This window comes from Populus euphratica, unplaced genomic scaffold (assembly GCF_000495115.2).
Source record: "Populus euphratica unplaced genomic scaffold, PopEup_1.0 scaffold448.1, whole genome shotgun sequence".
Lineage (NCBI taxonomy): Eukaryota > Viridiplantae > Streptophyta > Magnoliopsida > Malpighiales > Salicaceae > Populus > Populus euphratica.
Window position 1 is genome coordinate 35,607 of NW_011500031.1, and position 18,434 is coordinate 54,040.

An 18,434-nucleotide genomic window follows, 5' to 3' on the forward strand; every position below is an offset into this window, starting at 1 on the left:
TAACCCGGCATTCAAATGAATGATCTCAACCTCTTCCAGGAACAAACTGAAAGTGAAAAATTAATCTGAAGTAAAAGACCCTTTAAAAGCTGTAACCCAGCATTCAAATTGAGTCTATTCGACGACCTTGCTTTGGTTGAAATCATCTTATGACTTTAATCTACAAGTTACAGATTTAAGAAAAAGTTTGCTTGAAGCTTCGATCTTGACTTTGAACAAATTTTGTTGAAGAGAAAAGATAGAGACACAAGGCACGTTTATAATAATAACACCAATCATATTTATTCAGCTTAAAGCATTTTGCCGAGAGCAACTTAGAATAAGTAATGCTGAATGTGAATTTAATTTAGATGGTTAGAATTGGTTGTTCGGGTAATGATCATCAATGACGAAGTTCCCAAAGACACTTGGTTAAAATTCCAAGCCACTATGAACAATCAACAAGCTTACCCATTGCACTATGTTGCGACAATTTATACCAAAGCTCTCGTTAGATATGGCTTCTTGACCAGACATCAGCTCCAGGAGAATGACACCAAAACTATAAACATCGCTCTTGTTTGTTAACTGTTGCGAGATGTAATACCTGTGTAACAGAGCAAAAATTATCAATGCAATGTGATAACTGTTGAAGCACCCATGTCGGTGGAAAGTGTTTGCCGAACTCATACTCAATCTTGACTCAAGGTTCTCACTGCAGTTGTAAATATCTTTTTCTATAAGAAACAAGATTGTGGCTAGTTAAAAACCATGAAAAAACACATCTATGGCTAATAGAGAGTGTGTAGCAGAGTTCTAGATACAACTGTCTTGTCTCAAACTTAAATATAACCTTACCATTTTATCTGCCTGAATGTTGTTAGCAGATTATTAGTAAGGTTATTCACTTCACAGTAACTATGGTATTTTAAGGTTTAAAATCATCTAACAATGCAGCAGCAGCAGCATAATCAATTCTCCCAGATCATACTGCTTAAATCCATCTATCATAAAATTACAGAAAAGAACCTTACTCGGGATCCAAATACCCTACGGTGCCTCGAACTATGCTTGAGACATGTGAAGCTCCATCTACTGCAAGTTTTGAAAGGCCAAAATCTGCAACCTTCGCTCTCATGTTTTTGTCAAGAAGAATATTGCTGGTTTTTAAATCCCTATGTATAATGGCTGGAACACAGCCTGTATGAAGATATTCAATCCCTGAACAAGTACGAAAACAAAATCATTTCAACTCTTCAACTTCAACTCTTACTTAAGTTATAGGCTTCACCATAGTGAAGGATAGATAATATGTTAGAAACAGAAAAAGGGGGAAAATGGCTTATGATAAACCTTTTGCAGCATCTTCAGCTATCTCAAGGCGCTTGATCCAACTAATACTTCTTCCGTGTTTTAATGGACCTGCCAAAGTGTAAAAAAAGTAGTGAGTGTCAAAATTTAAATTGGTCCAATTCAAAAACACTTGAAATTACCGTAAAGATGTTCCTTAAGTGTTCCATTGTGCATGAACTCATAAACAAGCATACTCTTCCCAACTTCTTGACAAAATCCAAGAAACTGTACCAGGTTTCTGTGATGTATCCTTGAAAGAAGACTCACCTGTGCAAATGCAAAAACAAATTGATTCACAGTTTCAGCTCCAACTGAAAAATATACTACTGAATACAGCATGACTCTCAAACCAACTGAATTGTCAGAGAACAATATTCATTTTAAAAAGATGTGCACGACGTTCAAAAAAACATATGCATGTTTCCATATCAGCTTCAATTCTTAAACAGTTTATAAAATCAGTTAAATAATATAACGGATTTTATCCATTTATTTAACCAGGTACTCACAATACTAGGAAATTTAGGGACTTGTTAATTTTCCTTCGTCTAAAACCCAATGGAAACTATCATTAGAGGATAAGGAGCTCAACTGTTGCATGTTCTACAAGTTCATGAATCCTCATCTATCTTACTGAATTTTTTCCAAAGCAGATCCAGGTAATTTGATTTATAAGGCTAAGTCAATCCTGTCGAAATTTAGATAACATATAGCACTGCCAGTAGGAACTTAGTTTACAAGAAAAAATATAAATGCTAAATCTTACAGATTCAACCGGGCTGGGAGCTGCACAAGAATGTTTGGAAGCCAAAATGACAACATAATTCTTTTATAAGAAGTACTTAATGCATTTTCTAACAAGGGTCAGGACCAATGGCATCTTGTTAGGAACAAGAATCCTCTGTACATTCAGTGGTTAAACAATTCTAACCAGCAAATGACTATAATAGAGTAAAATCATATGAACCTTCCAGCTGCAATTTAGTTGAGCGATAACAAACACGATCTAGCATTCAAAGAATATGAATTTAAGTATCCTCATTTACAATAGCAATTTAGTTATTGAATAAAGTTCAGTAAGGTGGAATTTACCTCATTTGAAAACTCTCGGTTTCCCTGGTAGGAATTGCTAGTTAGAACTTTCACTGCAATTTCCCTTCCATCATTCATTTTTCCATAGTACACAACTCCAAAACCTCCAGAGCCTATTTTCTTCTCAAACTTTTTTGTAGCATCTTCAATCTCAAAGGATGTGAAACAGTGAGCAGCTTCTCCAGGAGCATTAATCAAGGTAGAAACTACCCTTTGCCCAGGCAGGGAATCCCGAAGTTGTTCTAAAAAAGACAAGTTACATATGTTTTATCTTCTGAGAAGTCCGGTAGGCTGGACAAAAACTTCAAAATTGTTTTATAGCCATACCTGGGTCAGGGTGTCTTTTCTTTCCTTTTTGCATGAACAAGCAAGACACTAATGTAGTTATCAGAAGAACAGCAGCTCCAACTGACAAACCGATAATAATAACCATGTGCCTCCCTCTTCTGGCTCCTTCATGAAGATTTATGTTTCCAGAGTAGCTGTGATTATACCAAGAAAACAGAGTTGAACATATTTGGTTTAAACACCCAAAAATGTGATTTTATACAGGAGATGTATAAAATCTCCATTGACGTGAAGAAACCAGGTGGAAAGGGGTGTATCACAGAAACTTCGGACTAGGACTCTTGGGGTTAAATGTTATTGGACTAGCATGTCCCTGGACCATTATAAATGTGGGAAAGCCAACTTGGAGGTCCTGTGTGGGATTGAAGCACCAAAACCCCAGTTCAGTGAGCCAAGTGAAAAGAGATTTGAGTGGGAAGATTATGGTACTATGACAGGGTGAAAGTAAGCCTGATTGTATGAGGTTGTCTATCACATACCTTATTTCATGGAGCCTCTAAATCAATTCCTACTTCTGACTAGTCCTTTTGGGATTATGCACAGATGTGAGCAACAGATTTTTAGGGACAATTACAAAGGAGGAATGATAAAAGAATATGGGACACTGAAGTATTGAAAGACCTAATGACACATATAACAAACAAATTGGAAATCCTCAATTAAAAAGACCAACACACTAAACCACATGCAGTTGTTAATAGTTACTTCAATTGACTATGGCTACGTACTTATTATGTCTAGAAGTAGTTGAATAGCTTCTCATTATGGTTGGAAATATTACAATAAAACATTGTAGTCTAAATAAAGAATTCTCTGTCCATGATCAATAATATGCAAAATTCAGCAAATTAATAAACTATTGCAGAGTGGGGTGTGGATGTGCCCGTGAACGCGTATGTGGGTGTGAGAGAGAGAAAGAGACTCACTTCAAAACCACCTTTCTACCAAGACCTGATGGTATTGTTCCGGATAACATATTATTTTGCACATACCTGCAATTATCCCAGGTGTTGGGCATATAAATTATTTTACTAAAGGAAAAAACAGAATAAAGTACAGTGAAATGAATTACTTACTTAGACAAGTAATTTTCTATTTCCTTACCAAAAAATATATCATATAAAGTTGTGACATCGCTTCCAATCATCATTCATCAATCACAGCAGAAATATATATTAATTATTAAACTCTCATGAGAGATTTATTAGAGAATAGTATAAATCATATCTTGAGACCTCAGTTAATAGTTTAAACTTTGGATTAAAATGATTATTTAATATGATATCAATCATATTGGCCAAACGATCACGAGTTCGAATTTCACCACCTCATTCTAATTAATAAAAAAAAATAAGCACAAGACAATGTGAGTTTGTGTAAATTTCAAGTCCAAAAGGCTTTCATTTGAGGGGATGTGTTAAAAAATAATATAAATCATAACTTGAAACCTTACCTAACAACTTAAGCTTTGATTTAAAATGGTATCCAAGTTATGATAACTTACAGTTCCCTCAAATTTGGTAGGTTCACCAAGGAGGATGGCAGCTCACCCGTCAACTGATTGTTCTCAAGATGACTATCAGATATGTATCATCTTGTTAGGTTAACATTTTAATAAAAACAAAGATTAAACACCATGATTAAGAAAATCCATCCAGCATTACATGATCTCCAAGTCTGTGCACCCAGTAAAATCAGGAATTGGACCGGTTAATGAATTTCCATCAAGCCATCTGCACACAAGACAAGTGGATATGATCATGTGGGGGCTATTACAGCAGTGTAACTTGAAATTGAATCCATCATCCAGCCACAAGATAAGCAGCTGGAAACTTACAATTCAACTAAACCTGTCAACTTCGTCAAGTCTGAAGGAACACTCCCAGACAAATTCTTGCTAGACAAGGAGCTGCCAATCCAGGTACACAGAAGTTATTTCAACCATATGAATGCAAGATCCTCCTCATACACTGTGAGGGACTTAACTTGGATATATGAAGGAATGGATCTGAAAATGCATAAAATAAAATCATAAAAGAGATAAATCATTACAGCTTAACAATCCTTGGCCTTGCTTCAGAGTTGCACTGCACCCATGACCATGGAACTGGGACGCATGGGTCACCACCTTCTTGTGCCCAATCTGCTGTTGAGTAGAGTAAAATCACACCAGAAATAACATCTCCTGCACCTCATGCAAATTTAGTATCAGAAGCGCTTTAGGTTTCAAATTTTCACATTAACATGTGATGTGCTTGGTAATCTGCTTCATGGAAAAATGGAAAATAGCAATGTCAAATTAACAGAACTTATGCTTCAAACACAGTTTAAAACACCAAGACTTCAGGTCTTCAGCTAAAGTTCACAGTCAAAATTATAGGAGTCAAAATTATAGGAGTGCATGCAAGGAATATTGTTCTACTAACCATCCAGAGAACCATCATTTTTCTCAAGATACTTGTTTATCTCCATAGCATTCAGAAGTGGTCCCCTGGAAGAATCGGAAGTCTTTCCAAATCTAAAAGATAATACAAAGGGTAGGGATAGGTTGGTATATCCAGGTTCATAGAGACGGTATTTTCCTTGAGCATTTTCTTCAATATTGACAACAGCTTTGCTCATATCAGGGTACCCTGGGAGTACCAGCCTGAATTTTCTGGTCTCAGTGGGATCCAGATCTTCAATTTCAGCAAAGTATGTGCAAGCCCACCCAAAACCAGGAAAACCATCCAAATTCAACCGATACGTGAGTGACCCATTTGTGCCAACTACAGCTGTTTGCATCACTTTCTCAGGAGGCCTTTCATCAACGTTGACGTTAATTGGCATGTCAGTTGAAACTTTCTTGGTACCAGCAGCAACATCAACTAGATAATTCGCTTTCTTCACAGAGTCTGACTCCCATATTCTATCATAAGGGTCATCAGGATACCTGGAAAAAAGAAGTTATATTATTTAATGCACGCGTACACGTGTCAAAAGATTTGTGTCTGAAGGAAAAATTGATATATTACTCTTGAAGCAGCAACAAATTTGGGAGATAAAGTATTTCAACTATGAGGAATAGAGGTATTTCTGTGTATCATTTAAGTTTGTACAATTTAATGTGCTTTTTTATTCTCTATCTCAAATTATAAGCAAATGTTGCTTGAAAAAGCATTCAGATAAATGTACATCAGTAAAAATTAAATTATGTTGCATCTTGAACCAGATATTTAGAGCATACCTAACCGGATCCACGCTATCAGCACCAAAATTGATTCTGGCAGACACGCTGAGATAAAACTGGTTTTCAAATTCTGTAAAATAAACTGACCCGTTGAATTGTCGGAGCTCAAGGGTAGATATGAACGGCTGCCCAGTTGTAGCATTGGATAGGCATACACTGATAGAAGAACTTGTAGCCAGAAATATTAGCTCTATAGATTCTATGGTATTAGCATCAGAAATGACAATGGTAGACCAATGAGTTGGCCCAATAGAAATGTCAAATTTTGGATAGACATTATTGTTGTCAAAGTCACCATACAAGAATGTTGCCCTTAAAAGGTATCTCGTCCTACTTGTAACATCCAATCTATAACAGTACTTCCTGGAATCTGCAGGGAAATGTCTCACTGTAGTGTATTGCTTCCGTGTCTCATTTGCAACTGATATGCTTGCTACTTCTCCATAAATAAAATTAACATCTGAAGTCCATGATAATCCAAGTGCATCAGTGAAGTTTGCCGGGCCACCACAGTCCAAACTCAGAAAACCTGTTTTAGTTCAAGCATATTCACATTATTAGGTTAAAAAGAAAATCACATTGTTGTCCGTATACAGAAACAGGATTTTCATGCCAGAAACACGCACAAGCAAGCAAATGCAGTGCGGAGAGAGGGGATTCTGGTCAATATTTTGCTATTTCACTTCCCAGGCTAACATGTGTGCATGCATGTCATAACATCTTATTCAAGCAAACATCTGTCAGAATTGAATTAAGCATTTTTCAAGTATTGATTACATTTTCATGTGCCAGCTACGTTGCTAGTTGCAGCATCTCCGTGAAGATGCAACCAATAAAAAGTTGCACTATACGCGCCCATACTCAAATAACTCAGCCTTGTATATACCAAATGGGCGGCTCACTCATGTTATTAAGCAACTAATGTCTCTAACCTGGACTAAATCTCCCCAAATTTTGCTACTTTAATTTTATTGCCTTGGTGGTTGTGATTTTCATCTAACAACTCCAAGTAGAGGTAATTAGAAAAAACTTTACCAATTAGAAGAGATTCCAGTCTTCTAGACACGACATAGAAACAAGAAGATTTAAGTCTCCCAGCCATAAATATATATTTTTAATCAAAACTATAAATAGTTTATGAATTGCAGCTGCTTTGTCAAAAAATTTAATGCATCAAAACTAAAACCCCACATAAATTTCTTTGTTTGCCAGTCTCTAACCAAAACATCTATCAAATTCCATTCCTATATACGGTATGTAAAAAAAAAAACACTAGACAAACCAAAACAAAGCTCTTTTCTTTTTCATTTTCTTTCTTCTTCTTAACCTTATAGCTCAATAAAATTCGCGTCTTTGAATCTCATCTTCAATAGAATCAAGAAGAGCAAAGCAATCAACAACAAAAACAAACGAAAACGTTGAGTCAAGTATGGAGTTATTGTGATGCTAATATAACAACACTACTCATATGCATGTTACATAGCTTATAAAAAAAAAAATATTACGCAGAGAGTGGGGGAGAGTGGTACCCAGTTGAGCAGAGGAGGCGTGAAAGAAAAGAAGAAGAGAGAAAAGAAGCAGAAGCCAAGACCCCATGTTCTCTCGACCGACTGTGTTAGATCAGAAGCCCATAAAAATAAAATAAAAAAGATGGCAAAGCCAGATAAAGAAACAACAGAACAAAACAATAAAGGAGAGAAGGGCCACTCTTCTCTTTACATGGATTCAAAAAACAAAAGGCAGAGGTTTTCTTTGAATTATTTTATAGTGCCATACATAGAAAAATAAATGGTGGTGTCTTGTAGCAGTATGTTTTGAGAATGAGAGTGTGAATGTGTAAGTGAATGATTTGGAGAGAGAGAGCGCGGAAGAGGGTAAGAGTCCTCTGGTGCTTCGGTCATGGAATCATAGAACATGCTGTGTGATCTCTCTGCTTTTTTCACTTTCACTTTGGGAATGGTGGCAAGTGAAGTGGAGAGTTGGCCCTGTGGGGACCCTAAAAGTGGCTTTATGTGGTTAATTTAGACTCTTGTGGTGACAAGAAAGGTTTGAAGGGTTGGGTTGAAAGGGTCAATGGGAGGTTTTTTTTTTCTTTTTACAGTTATATTTCTTTAAAATTTTATTTTTTATATTATTAAATTATTAAAAAAATAAAAAATATTATATATATAAAAATACTTTAGATTCTCCCATCAGTTAAATTAAGAGGACAAGAGGGGCCATCATTATTCCTTTGCCTCCTCAAGTCACATCGCTGTTCCATCTTCTTCTTCTTCCCCTAATCTCAGGCTATTCACAAGACAAATAAAAGTGTTTTGTGCACAAACACCTCATAGCTGCCTCCACATCATTTGAGATGATATAGAGTTATTTTTTAAAGTTTTTTTTTATTTAAAAATATATTAATTTTTTATTTTTAAATTTTGAATATCAAATAATCTAAAAATATTAAAAACATAAAAAATAAATTAAAATTTTTCATTCCTGGTTTGTGTTGTCTACAAGCCATCTATGACCCTGTTTATACCAAGTCCACAACTAATTACACAAGGAATCTGTAGAAATCCCTTTGAATAAGGAATCTAGAAAAAACTATGCACAATGTTCAACAAACCCTAATTATCCTTTATTTCTTTATCAAATTCCATCATCTTTAAATTTGGATTTGTTGAATCTTCAGAGTGTTCAATTTTCAAAGAACAAATCACCTTTTCTTGGAGTTTCTCCACCTCGAACTAAAGTTTTCCACAACATAATAATATCTCATTGTAGTCTTCGAGGCTTCAACATTATTCGTTGTTGGGTTTTGTATGCTATAAACTATCTTGTACAAATCTCAATTAACTTTGTATTATAAGTAAATGTATTATATATTTTTGTATTTTAAAAGTATTTATAAAATAATTTAATTATTTATTTGTTTATTTTAAATTAATATTTTTTTTAATGTTTTAGATCATTTTAATACGTTGATACCAAAATTAATTTTTAAAAAATAAAAAAAATATTATTTTGATGTATTTTTAAATAAAAAAATATTTTAAAAAACAACTACAACCATACTTTTATTTTAGCTTTTGTAGTCAATATTGTTGTTTGGTACAACCCAATTATGCACAAAAACTGTACTTTTATTTTAGCTTTTGTAGTCAACGTTTTATTTGGTACAACCCAATTATGCACAAAAACTCAACTACAAAAACTAATTTTTCTTGTTTTTATAGCTTTTTTGATGGGTCTCACACCCAAAGCTCAACCTCTATCTCTAAAACAAACATATAAACACCCCTCAAATAAAGAGTGTTTAGAAGTGCATTCAATTAATATTTCTAGAAAATTTTAATTTTTTAATTAATATTTGTTATTGTTTTTAGATTATTTTGATGTGTTAATGTCAAAAATAAATTTTAAAAATAAAAATAAATATTATTTTAATATATTTTATGTTAAAATACATTATGAAATAAAATATATACAACTCTTCTTTGTTGTGCTGAGCCAAAACTTTGCTACCACACTCAAACAAAACAATAACATAAAATAAAGACACATACAGGGTTGAACCAACATTGCCTACAGCCATAAATCTCTAAATATATCTATATAAAGAAAGATTCTTCTACTACTAAACAGGTTAAAAGAGGAAAGGCTTCAAGCAAGAGTCTTCCTTTGACTGTTGGGGTTAAAAGCTTAAACTTTCTCATTATACTAATCTCTACTTATAAAGCTTAAACCAACTTTGTTGCTTTCTTCTTAAGGAATCCCACGCTCATGAAAAAATCTCGCTGGATAAGGAATTTAAGCATGTTTGTTTCTTCATTTAGAATTTTTAAAGAAATTTAAATTTTATTTATTTATTTTAAATTAATATATTTTCAGTATTTTTAAATATTTTAGCATACTAATATCAAAAATAATTTTTAAAAAATAAAACATATTATTAACATATATTTTAGTAAAAAAATTATTTAAAAAATAACTGTATACACTGTTAAATAAAATAAAATAAAATCTATGGTTGTGTTTATTTGTATATCAAAAAAGAAAGATCATTTTTTTTATATATTTTTTAAGAAATAAAAAACTTAAGAAAAACATATGTTACCTTTGTTTTCTTTATTCTTCGTACCAATATATATAATAAAAAAATACCGTATGTGATTGAATATATTAAAAATATTATAAAAAATAAATATTTTTCATCTTAAATATAAAAATTTAATTATATAAAATATAAATAAAATTCTTCAAAAATTATATACTCCTTCGTATCCTTGATTTGACTTGCTCCCTATCCTTACTGGGGACTCGGCAGACGTTGCTTTCTCCATGAGTTCGATTTGTTTTCTTTATCCTTCGTACCAAAATATATACAAAAAGTTATTTATATGATAAAAAAACCTCAGATGTTACATGACAACAACCTTAGAATCTAATAGATAAAAGCCACAACTGTTTAATAATTTAATATCTATCCACTAAATCAAAGACAAACTCCTCGTGAAAATTAAATAAAATAAGCTATGATCTTGAGTATTTGCCCTCTCCTTTGCTTTCCTTTTGGTTTGGATGGGAACTTCATCTCTGAATTCAATATCACTATCTCTTGAAATTTCTGTAATTAATTTATCCATAAATGCAATTTGTTCCAAGTGTTTAAGATTTGTATCACTCATGGTGGTCTGAAAAGGAAACCCGTGTACCTCCACCACCTTCATTATGTATTTACTTTAGCAAACCTTCAACAAGGTTTCTTTATGGCGTTGTTCAAGGCCTACCCGCCCTTTCATCAAAGCATAGCTTTGTCATATCTTTACAAAAAGAACCATGGATCCCCACCCTCTTTTCCAGATGCCCTTTTGATCTATCGCTTGGGCCGGCCAGGGATCGTGGAGTCAAACGTTACAGGTAGCTGCTCGCCGGAGCATGTACAGGTATTTGAAGACCTGACAAGAACCCTGTTGATACGTAAAAAACTGGGTTCTTGTCCAACACGCAATTGTATTTATAGTCTCTGTAGAATATACCAATAATTAAGTTCGTGATTAAAGATAGGTTGAAATGATTCTGGGTGGTGATTTATCATGAACTGTTTTTGTAGGGACGGTTTGTATTTAATTTCAGGCCATCTTTCACCAAATGACTTCTCTAACCACATCACATGCAATGTGGTAGTAGCGAAATAGTAAAGATTTGAGACTAAAAGGTTTGTTTTTTCTGTAATCTCAGGATCGAATTCTTGGTTGCTCATATGATGGCCATTGGAGGCTGAGGTTTTATATTAATAATTTTTTTTACTGATATTTATCTCTTTACATTACCATCTAATCTAAATAGACTAACTGCTCGTAATACATATATAATCTTTTAAAAGTTACTTGGAATTTAGGTAAACCTCGTACTAAAAAAGTTTTCTCATTTAGGTCTATTATTAAAGTTGAGTTCTAGTATATTAATTTTATTAATGCTCACAAACCCAAACATTAAATATATATTTTTATTATTATAGATTGATATGCTGACATAATGAGCTTCACTAGCTCCAATTCACAACACCCTTCAAATAATTTCATCTTCTATTTCAAGTATATTATAATGAAATAAATCATATAACAATTTAAATAGTGTATATTATAGTGAAATAAATCATATAACAATTTAAATAGTTCATTAATAAACATATCTAATATAACAATTAAGAATTCATGGCTTCTTCCATTATAAATAATATTATTGTTGCTATTTACAATGGTTATATCATGAAAATATAATATTTTAAAATCACCTGATATTATATCAAATAGAACAACTAAACACAAGCATAATTTGTTAATATTGTGGGGTTAATTAAGATAGTTTATCAACAAAATTTTAATGATAACATAATCAACAAAAACCTAAATTTATCAAATTAATAGATTAAAACTTAAATTTATAAATTTTTTCTATCCTAACAAAATTATCACTTCAATTCATGTAATTAATAACTAATAATCTTATTTTATATCTAATTTATTCTAAATAAACCCTATTCACAATCAACAACCCCCTCCAAAAAAAAATATTTATTATCTTATAAAATAACATAATTATCTACTCAAATTATATCTGATAAATCTAATTAAAAAAAACCCTAACATTTTGAAATTAAAATCAACACAAGTTAGTATAAATTACATCAAATTAGAAAAAAAAAATATTGAATATATCTTTTAAGTATAGAATGTGGGTGCTGGTGGTTTTGGCCAAAAATAGCTTGAGAGAAGGTAGTGACCTCTCGCTGGAGACGGAGGGAGGGAGGTGAACTTATGATGTTTTCGGGTGTGTTTCGTGATGACATTCGCTCACCAAGGGAGAGAGTAGAGGTAGCTAAGTGTGACGAGAGAAGGAAGAAATAAAGGGAGAAAAAGGAAGAAAATGACTCTTGGATTTAATTTTGTTTGGAGTCTGCAACGTGTAACAATTGTCATTTGTAACACGCTAGTCACGAAAGCCCTTTATGACTTGCTTGATTATATCCCCAAATATCTTCTTTACTGTGCTCCTTTTCCCTTTTTTTCACTGTGCTAAAAACCAAAAACAAATTCTGAAGAAGAAAAGATAATTCTGCTCAATTACTCAAACAGAAGTAAAATTTTGTTCAGCTTTAATAGTTAGCTCATCTGCATCAAGAGATCATTTTGTCGATCAGAGCAACAAGCCCTGCCTTACAAACCTTTCCTTTTCCTGCCTTACCAAGACCAAGACCATTCTACTAAAATGCCTCAGTGAAATGCTACAGCAAGCGATATTGCTTGAGCACCAAGACCAAGACCATTCTACTAAAATGCTGCGAAAAAAGGCTCGAAAGAATCGAACCAACAGATTGCCTGAAAGGGTCTATGCTGGGAACCAAATCAAGAATTCATGTTCTTGACAGGTTGCTGGTAACACCCACTTATTTTATCTGAAATCCATGTAGCAAAGTAATTGCAAAATTATAATCCATGAATGGCAACTACCATACTTTATTGGCCGAACCATAAAGCTGGCTAGTTTAAAATTCAGAGGACCAACACAAAAGCTTTACAATTCCATCTTCCAGTACTACATATAAGGCAGCTTGCTTACAATCCCACAGAACCCAAAAACACACAAATATGGACCAGCAACATTCCCATCTTCACACAATTCATATATCGTATCTAGTCTAAAAAATAACTAGGAAAATAGACCAGCCTCCAGCAATAAGACACACAACAGCAGCTGCATCAGCCTAATTCCAGTCCTCAATCTGCATCTGCAAACCTGAAATGCAATTGCAGCAGTGACCGAATTTAGAAGAAGATCAGAGACGGCAAAACCATACAGACAAGACAAATGGTTAAAGAGGGTACAGAGATTGAAAGTTGCTTTTTACTTACCCAAGCTCTGAGAGCTTCAAATGAGCTTCAGCATAATCTGCAAAGAAGGCATCCTCATCCTAAAGATAAAGACATCATGATGTCAAAGTTAGATAATTACACTTTAGTGTAAAAGATTATTGTCAAGTTGATATGTTGGGGGAAGAGGGGGGGGTTCCATCCAAGGTCAACTTTACAAAATCTATTATCTAATATCGAAAAGAAATGAGTGTCTACTCACTGCAGCATATTTTTCAACAAGGGGGCGGAAGACTGGATCCTCCAGAAGGGTTTTATCTGACGGAAGCTGGATAAGACCTTCTTTCTCTCCACTGAGGAGTTCCCTGTTTAACAGAATCAAAATTCACATTGGTTATTTGATCGCATCTTCTTTTTTAACAAATGATTTAGTATTAGTTTGTGGGATAAAAGATTATGTAAAACACCAGTTGGTGAGACGATTACGGAATAGACAAATCATTCAATATAACTTGAATTCTTGACAGAATTATATCAATAAGAAAAAAAAATCTCTGGAGCTGAAAGTATCTTACTTGAAATAGGAGTTGTCAAAAACAAGAGGGTTGGGGGTCCAGGGCCCCTCAAATCCAGAACGCTCCTTGTGGCACCTTCCCTGTAAATATATATTCAAAAACCAATGATAAACATCAATAAATAGAATAAGACAATTATTCACTTAAATCGCACAAAATGAGCAACAATCATAAAAAGAAACCAGCAGAGAAATTCCATGTTCTTTGAACAGACCAGAGTATGACCACCGGACAGGGCAACAATATCTTTGTCACTGAGACCCATATGGCCAAATACATCCCTTAAATGGTCTGAACCTGAAGCGATAGAAAAAGATTAGGAAACCCACTTCAAACATAATTACAAAATAGTGATTTCCTTCAGTTTTCAACTTGGACAAACCTTTGGTTGCATCAGGCAAGCGACCTTCTGGAGGTGGATCAGACTTGTCCTGAATAAATGCAAGGTTGATTAGTACTATCATCTAAGAAATGAAGCATGAATTCTGAGAAGGCAGCTAATGACATCAAAATCTGCATCACCATATTTCTTTGACATACTGCTTCCTATCTCTACAAACATACAAAAATTCATATCAGACTGCTCAAGGTATTGCAAACAGCTTTGAAATATATACAGCAATTTCCAATGATATCCAACAAATAATAAGCTCTTCTTCATTTGAATGACCCCGTCCACATCCCAACAAAGCTACAAAAGCAATCAAGGTAAAGTGCAAAATATTTCCCGGTATCAGGAACAACAGCAGTCAATGGCATTCAAATAGATGGTATCTAATTTTTCCATATGACCGCACTTTTCACTCCAACTCTGAACAAACAGCTTTAATCGATAGCAGTACAAGTCAGCCATGTCATCATTGTTCAAGTCCATTGTCTCTAACACAGTTGGCCAGTCACCATCTAGCATAATGAACCATGTTTTCCAGCTAACTAATACATTAAAGAGGTTGGTGGAACTCAGCTTTGACAATTTGGTCACAGGTTAACCTAAGATCCACATCACTTTCATTTGGTCGTAGATGGACAGAGCTTCTACAATTTACAATTTAGTTCGAGCTAAACTCAACCTAATCTTTAGTCAAAGCAAACAAGTACAAGAGTAGTCAATTTACCTTTGACGGTAAGGACTGATATCACTAAACAACTAAATTTAAGCTCTGTTTGTTTTTGTATTTTTAAAGCGTTTTTGAAAAAATATATTTTTTTTTTTATTTTTTTCTTTGCTTCAAATTGATATTTTTTTGGTATTTTCAAATCATTTTCATGCGTTGATGTCAAAAAAAAAATTTAAAAAAATAAAAAACATTATTTTAATGTATCATGCGCTGATGTCAAAAAAAAATTTAAAAAAAATAAAAAACATTATTTTAATGTATTTTCGAGTCAAAAACACTTTGAAAAGCAACTACAACCACATTATTAAAAAGATATTATCCATTGAACCTGAATTTCAAAATTCATCCACAAAAAAAGTGCATGCGTTGCAGGTTAGCCTTATAATGCAGCAGGTGAAAGCTCTTAAATCCAGAGCACTTCCTTCTCCATAGAATTTCTTTTGCCTATACTATCTACTACCTGAATGACCTACAAAGTAATCAAACTCAACCAAACTTATTGCATTCACTATGAGTTCAAAGTTGTGATATTCAGATAAAAATGAAACCATCAGGCCACCAAAAGATCCTACAGCACACATCTAGAGATTGATCCTATAAACTGATCAAAATATATGTCCTTTGGAGTTTGGACATGATTTATATTTCCCTAGAAAAAAAGGAACTTCGACATCAGGCACAGAATAACGATGAAAAAAAAACCACCACGTATGAAAAAGAACTGATAAAGAATGAACTATCAAGAGGAGATCTGATCACTTAACTGGTCTCCCAGGGTGAAAAGGAACCTCAGGCCCTCCAGTAACTTCAACAGCAACAACACCAGCTAACTGCGAGGACAATCAAACCCACAAAAAAGTCTCAATCATGAATAAAATAAAATAAAAACACTATTATTAATATATAAATCAAATTAAGGCAGGGAAAACATTACTTGGTAGAAGTCAGCATAAGACAAGTTGGGGAACTGCTCTTTGAGGGGTTCCAAAAGCCTGACAGCAATATCAAGACCATTGTTAGCTCCATGAGCAAGCTCATCTGGGTGTCTGATCGTCCCAAATGGCCCTCCTGTCTTGGTATTCACATCAAAAGTACCAGCAGAGTGCCATCTACATCATCAACAACAACAGAGAATATAAAACCCCATAAATACTTAAAACAGTTACCACTATCAAAAAGAAAGGAAAATAAAACAATCAGACAGGGTCTGGGGAGATGGTCTTACGCTAATCGGAGCATGAGGGGAGCGCAGTGTTTTTCAGCGATGAGTCCTCTGAGCTTCCTCTTGCATTTCTCCACTGCCTTCTGATACTCTTCGCTCACTGTAGGGTAGCACTTGCCCATAACGAAAATGGTGATCTTCTTCTTTCTTTCTTTCTAGCTCACTGCCAGCCAGTGACGGAGGAAGGGCGATATAAGGATGGTTTTCAAGACACGAAGTTTCTGGCCTTTACCTTAATTAGTCGCTGGACTTTTCTGCCAAGCAGACGTGGTTGGGCGTGGGCCGGCTGTCTTTGAACGGCTCAGATCGTGCTGGAACAAATGATGTTAGTTGAAACTGGGCTTCCAATGAGATATTGCCACGTATGAATAGAATAACCTTAATGATGATCTACCTCCGTTGTGTACGACTTTAGCAGTGCAGTTGCAGTTTTATAGTCTTGGTTTGGTTTGGTTTGAATAAAAAATATAACGGGCTTCTATTTATTTATTTAATGACTTCTAGAACCATCATCAACCCCTACCTTGTTTTCACATTATAGTGACATACAATAACTTATTATTTTTCTTTTTCATTGTTGAGCTATTTCTTTCAATTTCTTATAATATGTTAAAAAAAAAATGAATTCAACAAAAGAAAACCAAAGTGATAAAGAAAGACCCATCATCAATTTCAAGTTCACTCCATAAAGTTTTTTTTTTTCAGTCCTCTTCCTATTTTTCTTTAACTACTTTTTTGTTCTTTGTAGTTTTTAAAATTATATTTTTAATTCAAAAATTCATTCTATTTTTCTTTATCTACTTTTTTGTTCTTTGTAGTTTTTTAAATTATATTTTTAATTCAAAAATTCATTCTATTTATTTTCTAATTTTTGAATTTGATAAAAGAGAGAGAAACTCGCTAGAAAATAAAAGCAAAATAATAAAGTTATTAATTGGTCACATTCAAGTAATCAAAATAACCGAATTCGATGTTAATGAATTTTATTTTATGAAAAAAGTTTAATAGTGATAGGTTTTTCCTAAAAAAACATTAGAAAAGATAGATTGGGTTCATTTATATTTTTTTATTCAATTAATTTCTATTTTTTAAATTATTTTAGGATATTTTTGTAGTTATAAGTGGATTATAAAGGATTTTATGGTGGTGTTTTTAAGTTCTTTTTAGTTAGAACTCACTTTAAAATTAAGTTTTTAAGTCCAAAAAACTTGGAATCCAATTTTTCAATATAAGTCATTTGTTGTCTATTTTTTTTAATTAAAAAATAGCATGTTGTTCACTCGTGTGAAAAAAAACTTGGTTTTGGATATATTAATTTATTAAATCTTTAAATTAATTACAATGATGGTATGGTCTTAGATTTTTTTTTATCTCTTTGGGTTTTTTTTTGTTAATTTTATTATTTAATATTAAATTTATTGAGAATTAAGATTTATAATTTTTTTTATTTGCTTTCTATGAGATTATTTTGGTCTTATGATCTGATTATCAAATTTGATGAGTTAACTAGATTGATTCTAATCAGGTTTTTTTTGAATTTTTTTAATCTATCCTTCAATATTGAGTTAATTGAAAATTGAATTTCATGATTTATTTTGATTTATTTTCTATGAGGTTATCCTAGTCTAATAACTTGGTTTGCGAGTTTAGTAGGTTAACTCAAGTTGACTTAACTCTTTTATTTTTGTTCTTTTTTTAATTGAATTTATTTATAATTTCATCATTCAACATTAAATTGATTGAGAATCTAGTTTTATAATTTATTTCAATTTGTTTTTTGTGAGATTATCTCAATTTCATTATTTAAGAATTTGTTTTCTGTGAGATTATCTCAATTTCATTATTTAAGTTATAAATTTGAGAGGTTAATCAAGGTTGACTTGAGGCTTTTTTATGTTATTTTTTTTTAATTTTATCTTTCAACATTAAATTGATTAAGAATTAGATTTTATAATTTTTTTTAATTTTTTTTCATAGAGTTATCATGGCCTCACAACTTCAATTATGGATTTGGCGGGTTAAACTTAGTTGACTCGTATTATTTTTTAAGATCTTTTTTTAATTTGATATTTTTCAATTTCACCTTGCAACTTTAGATTATTTGACAATTAGGTTTCATAATTTATTTTTATATTTTTTATGAAGTTATCACAGTCT

General features: G+C 32.9%; 2 protein-coding genes and 1 long non-coding RNA gene across 3 annotated transcripts in view; all 3 read right to left on the minus strand.

Moving 5' to 3' along the window:
• Positions 1 to 7,907, minus strand: part of LOC105142463 (probable LRR receptor-like serine/threonine-protein kinase At1g67720) — an 8,673-nt gene extending 766 nt beyond the window's left edge. Inside the window, exons 1-14 of the mRNA XM_011050103.1 lie at positions 7,531 to 7,907; positions 5,999 to 6,530; positions 5,199 to 5,704; positions 4,825 to 4,957; positions 4,610 to 4,681; positions 4,437 to 4,505; positions 4,277 to 4,348; positions 3,699 to 3,764; positions 2,752 to 2,906; positions 2,425 to 2,666; positions 1,473 to 1,599; positions 1,333 to 1,401; positions 1,014 to 1,200; positions 451 to 586 (exon numbers count right to left, since the gene is read on the minus strand). Coding sequence (XP_011048405.1) covers positions 451 to 586; positions 1,014 to 1,200; positions 1,333 to 1,401; positions 1,473 to 1,599; positions 2,425 to 2,666; positions 2,752 to 2,906; positions 3,699 to 3,764; positions 4,277 to 4,348; positions 4,437 to 4,505; positions 4,610 to 4,681; positions 4,825 to 4,957; positions 5,199 to 5,704; positions 5,999 to 6,530; positions 7,531 to 7,597 — 2,433 coding nt within the window. The 5' untranslated portion in view covers positions 7,598 to 7,907. The remainder of the gene's footprint in view (positions 1 to 450; positions 587 to 1,013; positions 1,201 to 1,332; positions 1,402 to 1,472; positions 1,600 to 2,424; positions 2,667 to 2,751; positions 2,907 to 3,698; positions 3,765 to 4,276; positions 4,349 to 4,436; positions 4,506 to 4,609; positions 4,682 to 4,824; positions 4,958 to 5,198; positions 5,705 to 5,998; positions 6,531 to 7,530) is intronic.
• A 5,076-nt stretch (positions 7,908 to 12,983) lies between these two features.
• LOC105142465 (L-ascorbate peroxidase 2, cytosolic) lies at positions 12,984 to 16,501 on the minus strand. The gene is made up of 9 exons (XM_011050104.1): positions 16,281 to 16,501; positions 15,990 to 16,164; positions 15,820 to 15,885; positions 14,320 to 14,368; positions 14,152 to 14,234; positions 13,938 to 14,017; positions 13,625 to 13,727; positions 13,405 to 13,463; positions 12,984 to 13,288 (listed from the first exon to the last, which is right to left on the minus strand). Exons 1-9 carry the CDS (start codon positions 16,397 to 16,399, stop codon positions 13,270 to 13,272), a joined length of 753 nt encoding a protein of 250 aa, XP_011048406.1. The 5' UTR covers positions 16,400 to 16,501; the 3' UTR covers positions 12,984 to 13,269.
• On the minus strand, positions 14,416 to 15,813 carry LOC105142464 (uncharacterized). Its single transcript, XR_845562.1, has 2 exons — positions 15,375 to 15,813; positions 14,416 to 15,099 (listed from the first exon to the last, which is right to left on the minus strand). It is a non-coding gene; the product is annotated as an uncharacterized LOC105142464 (long non-coding RNA).
• Positions 16,502 to 18,434: the final 1,933 nt, after the last annotated feature.

What these genes read in the sequence shown, in the direction of transcription:
- LOC105142465 (XM_011050104.1), bottom strand. Translation starts at nt 16,399, where the DNA reads ATGGGCAAGTGCTACCCTACAGTGAGCGAAGAGTATCAGAAGGCAGTG. An exon ending in CTTATGCTGACTTCTACCAA is followed by an intron (nt 15,886 to 15,989) that starts GTAATGTTTTCC and finishes TTGTCCTCGCAG; the next exon opens with TTAGCTGGTGTTGTTGCTGT. An exon ending in CTTTTCACCCTGGGAGACCA is followed by an intron (nt 14,369 to 15,819) that starts GTTAAGTGATCA and finishes GCATTTATTCAG; the next exon opens with GACAAGTCTGATCCACCTCC.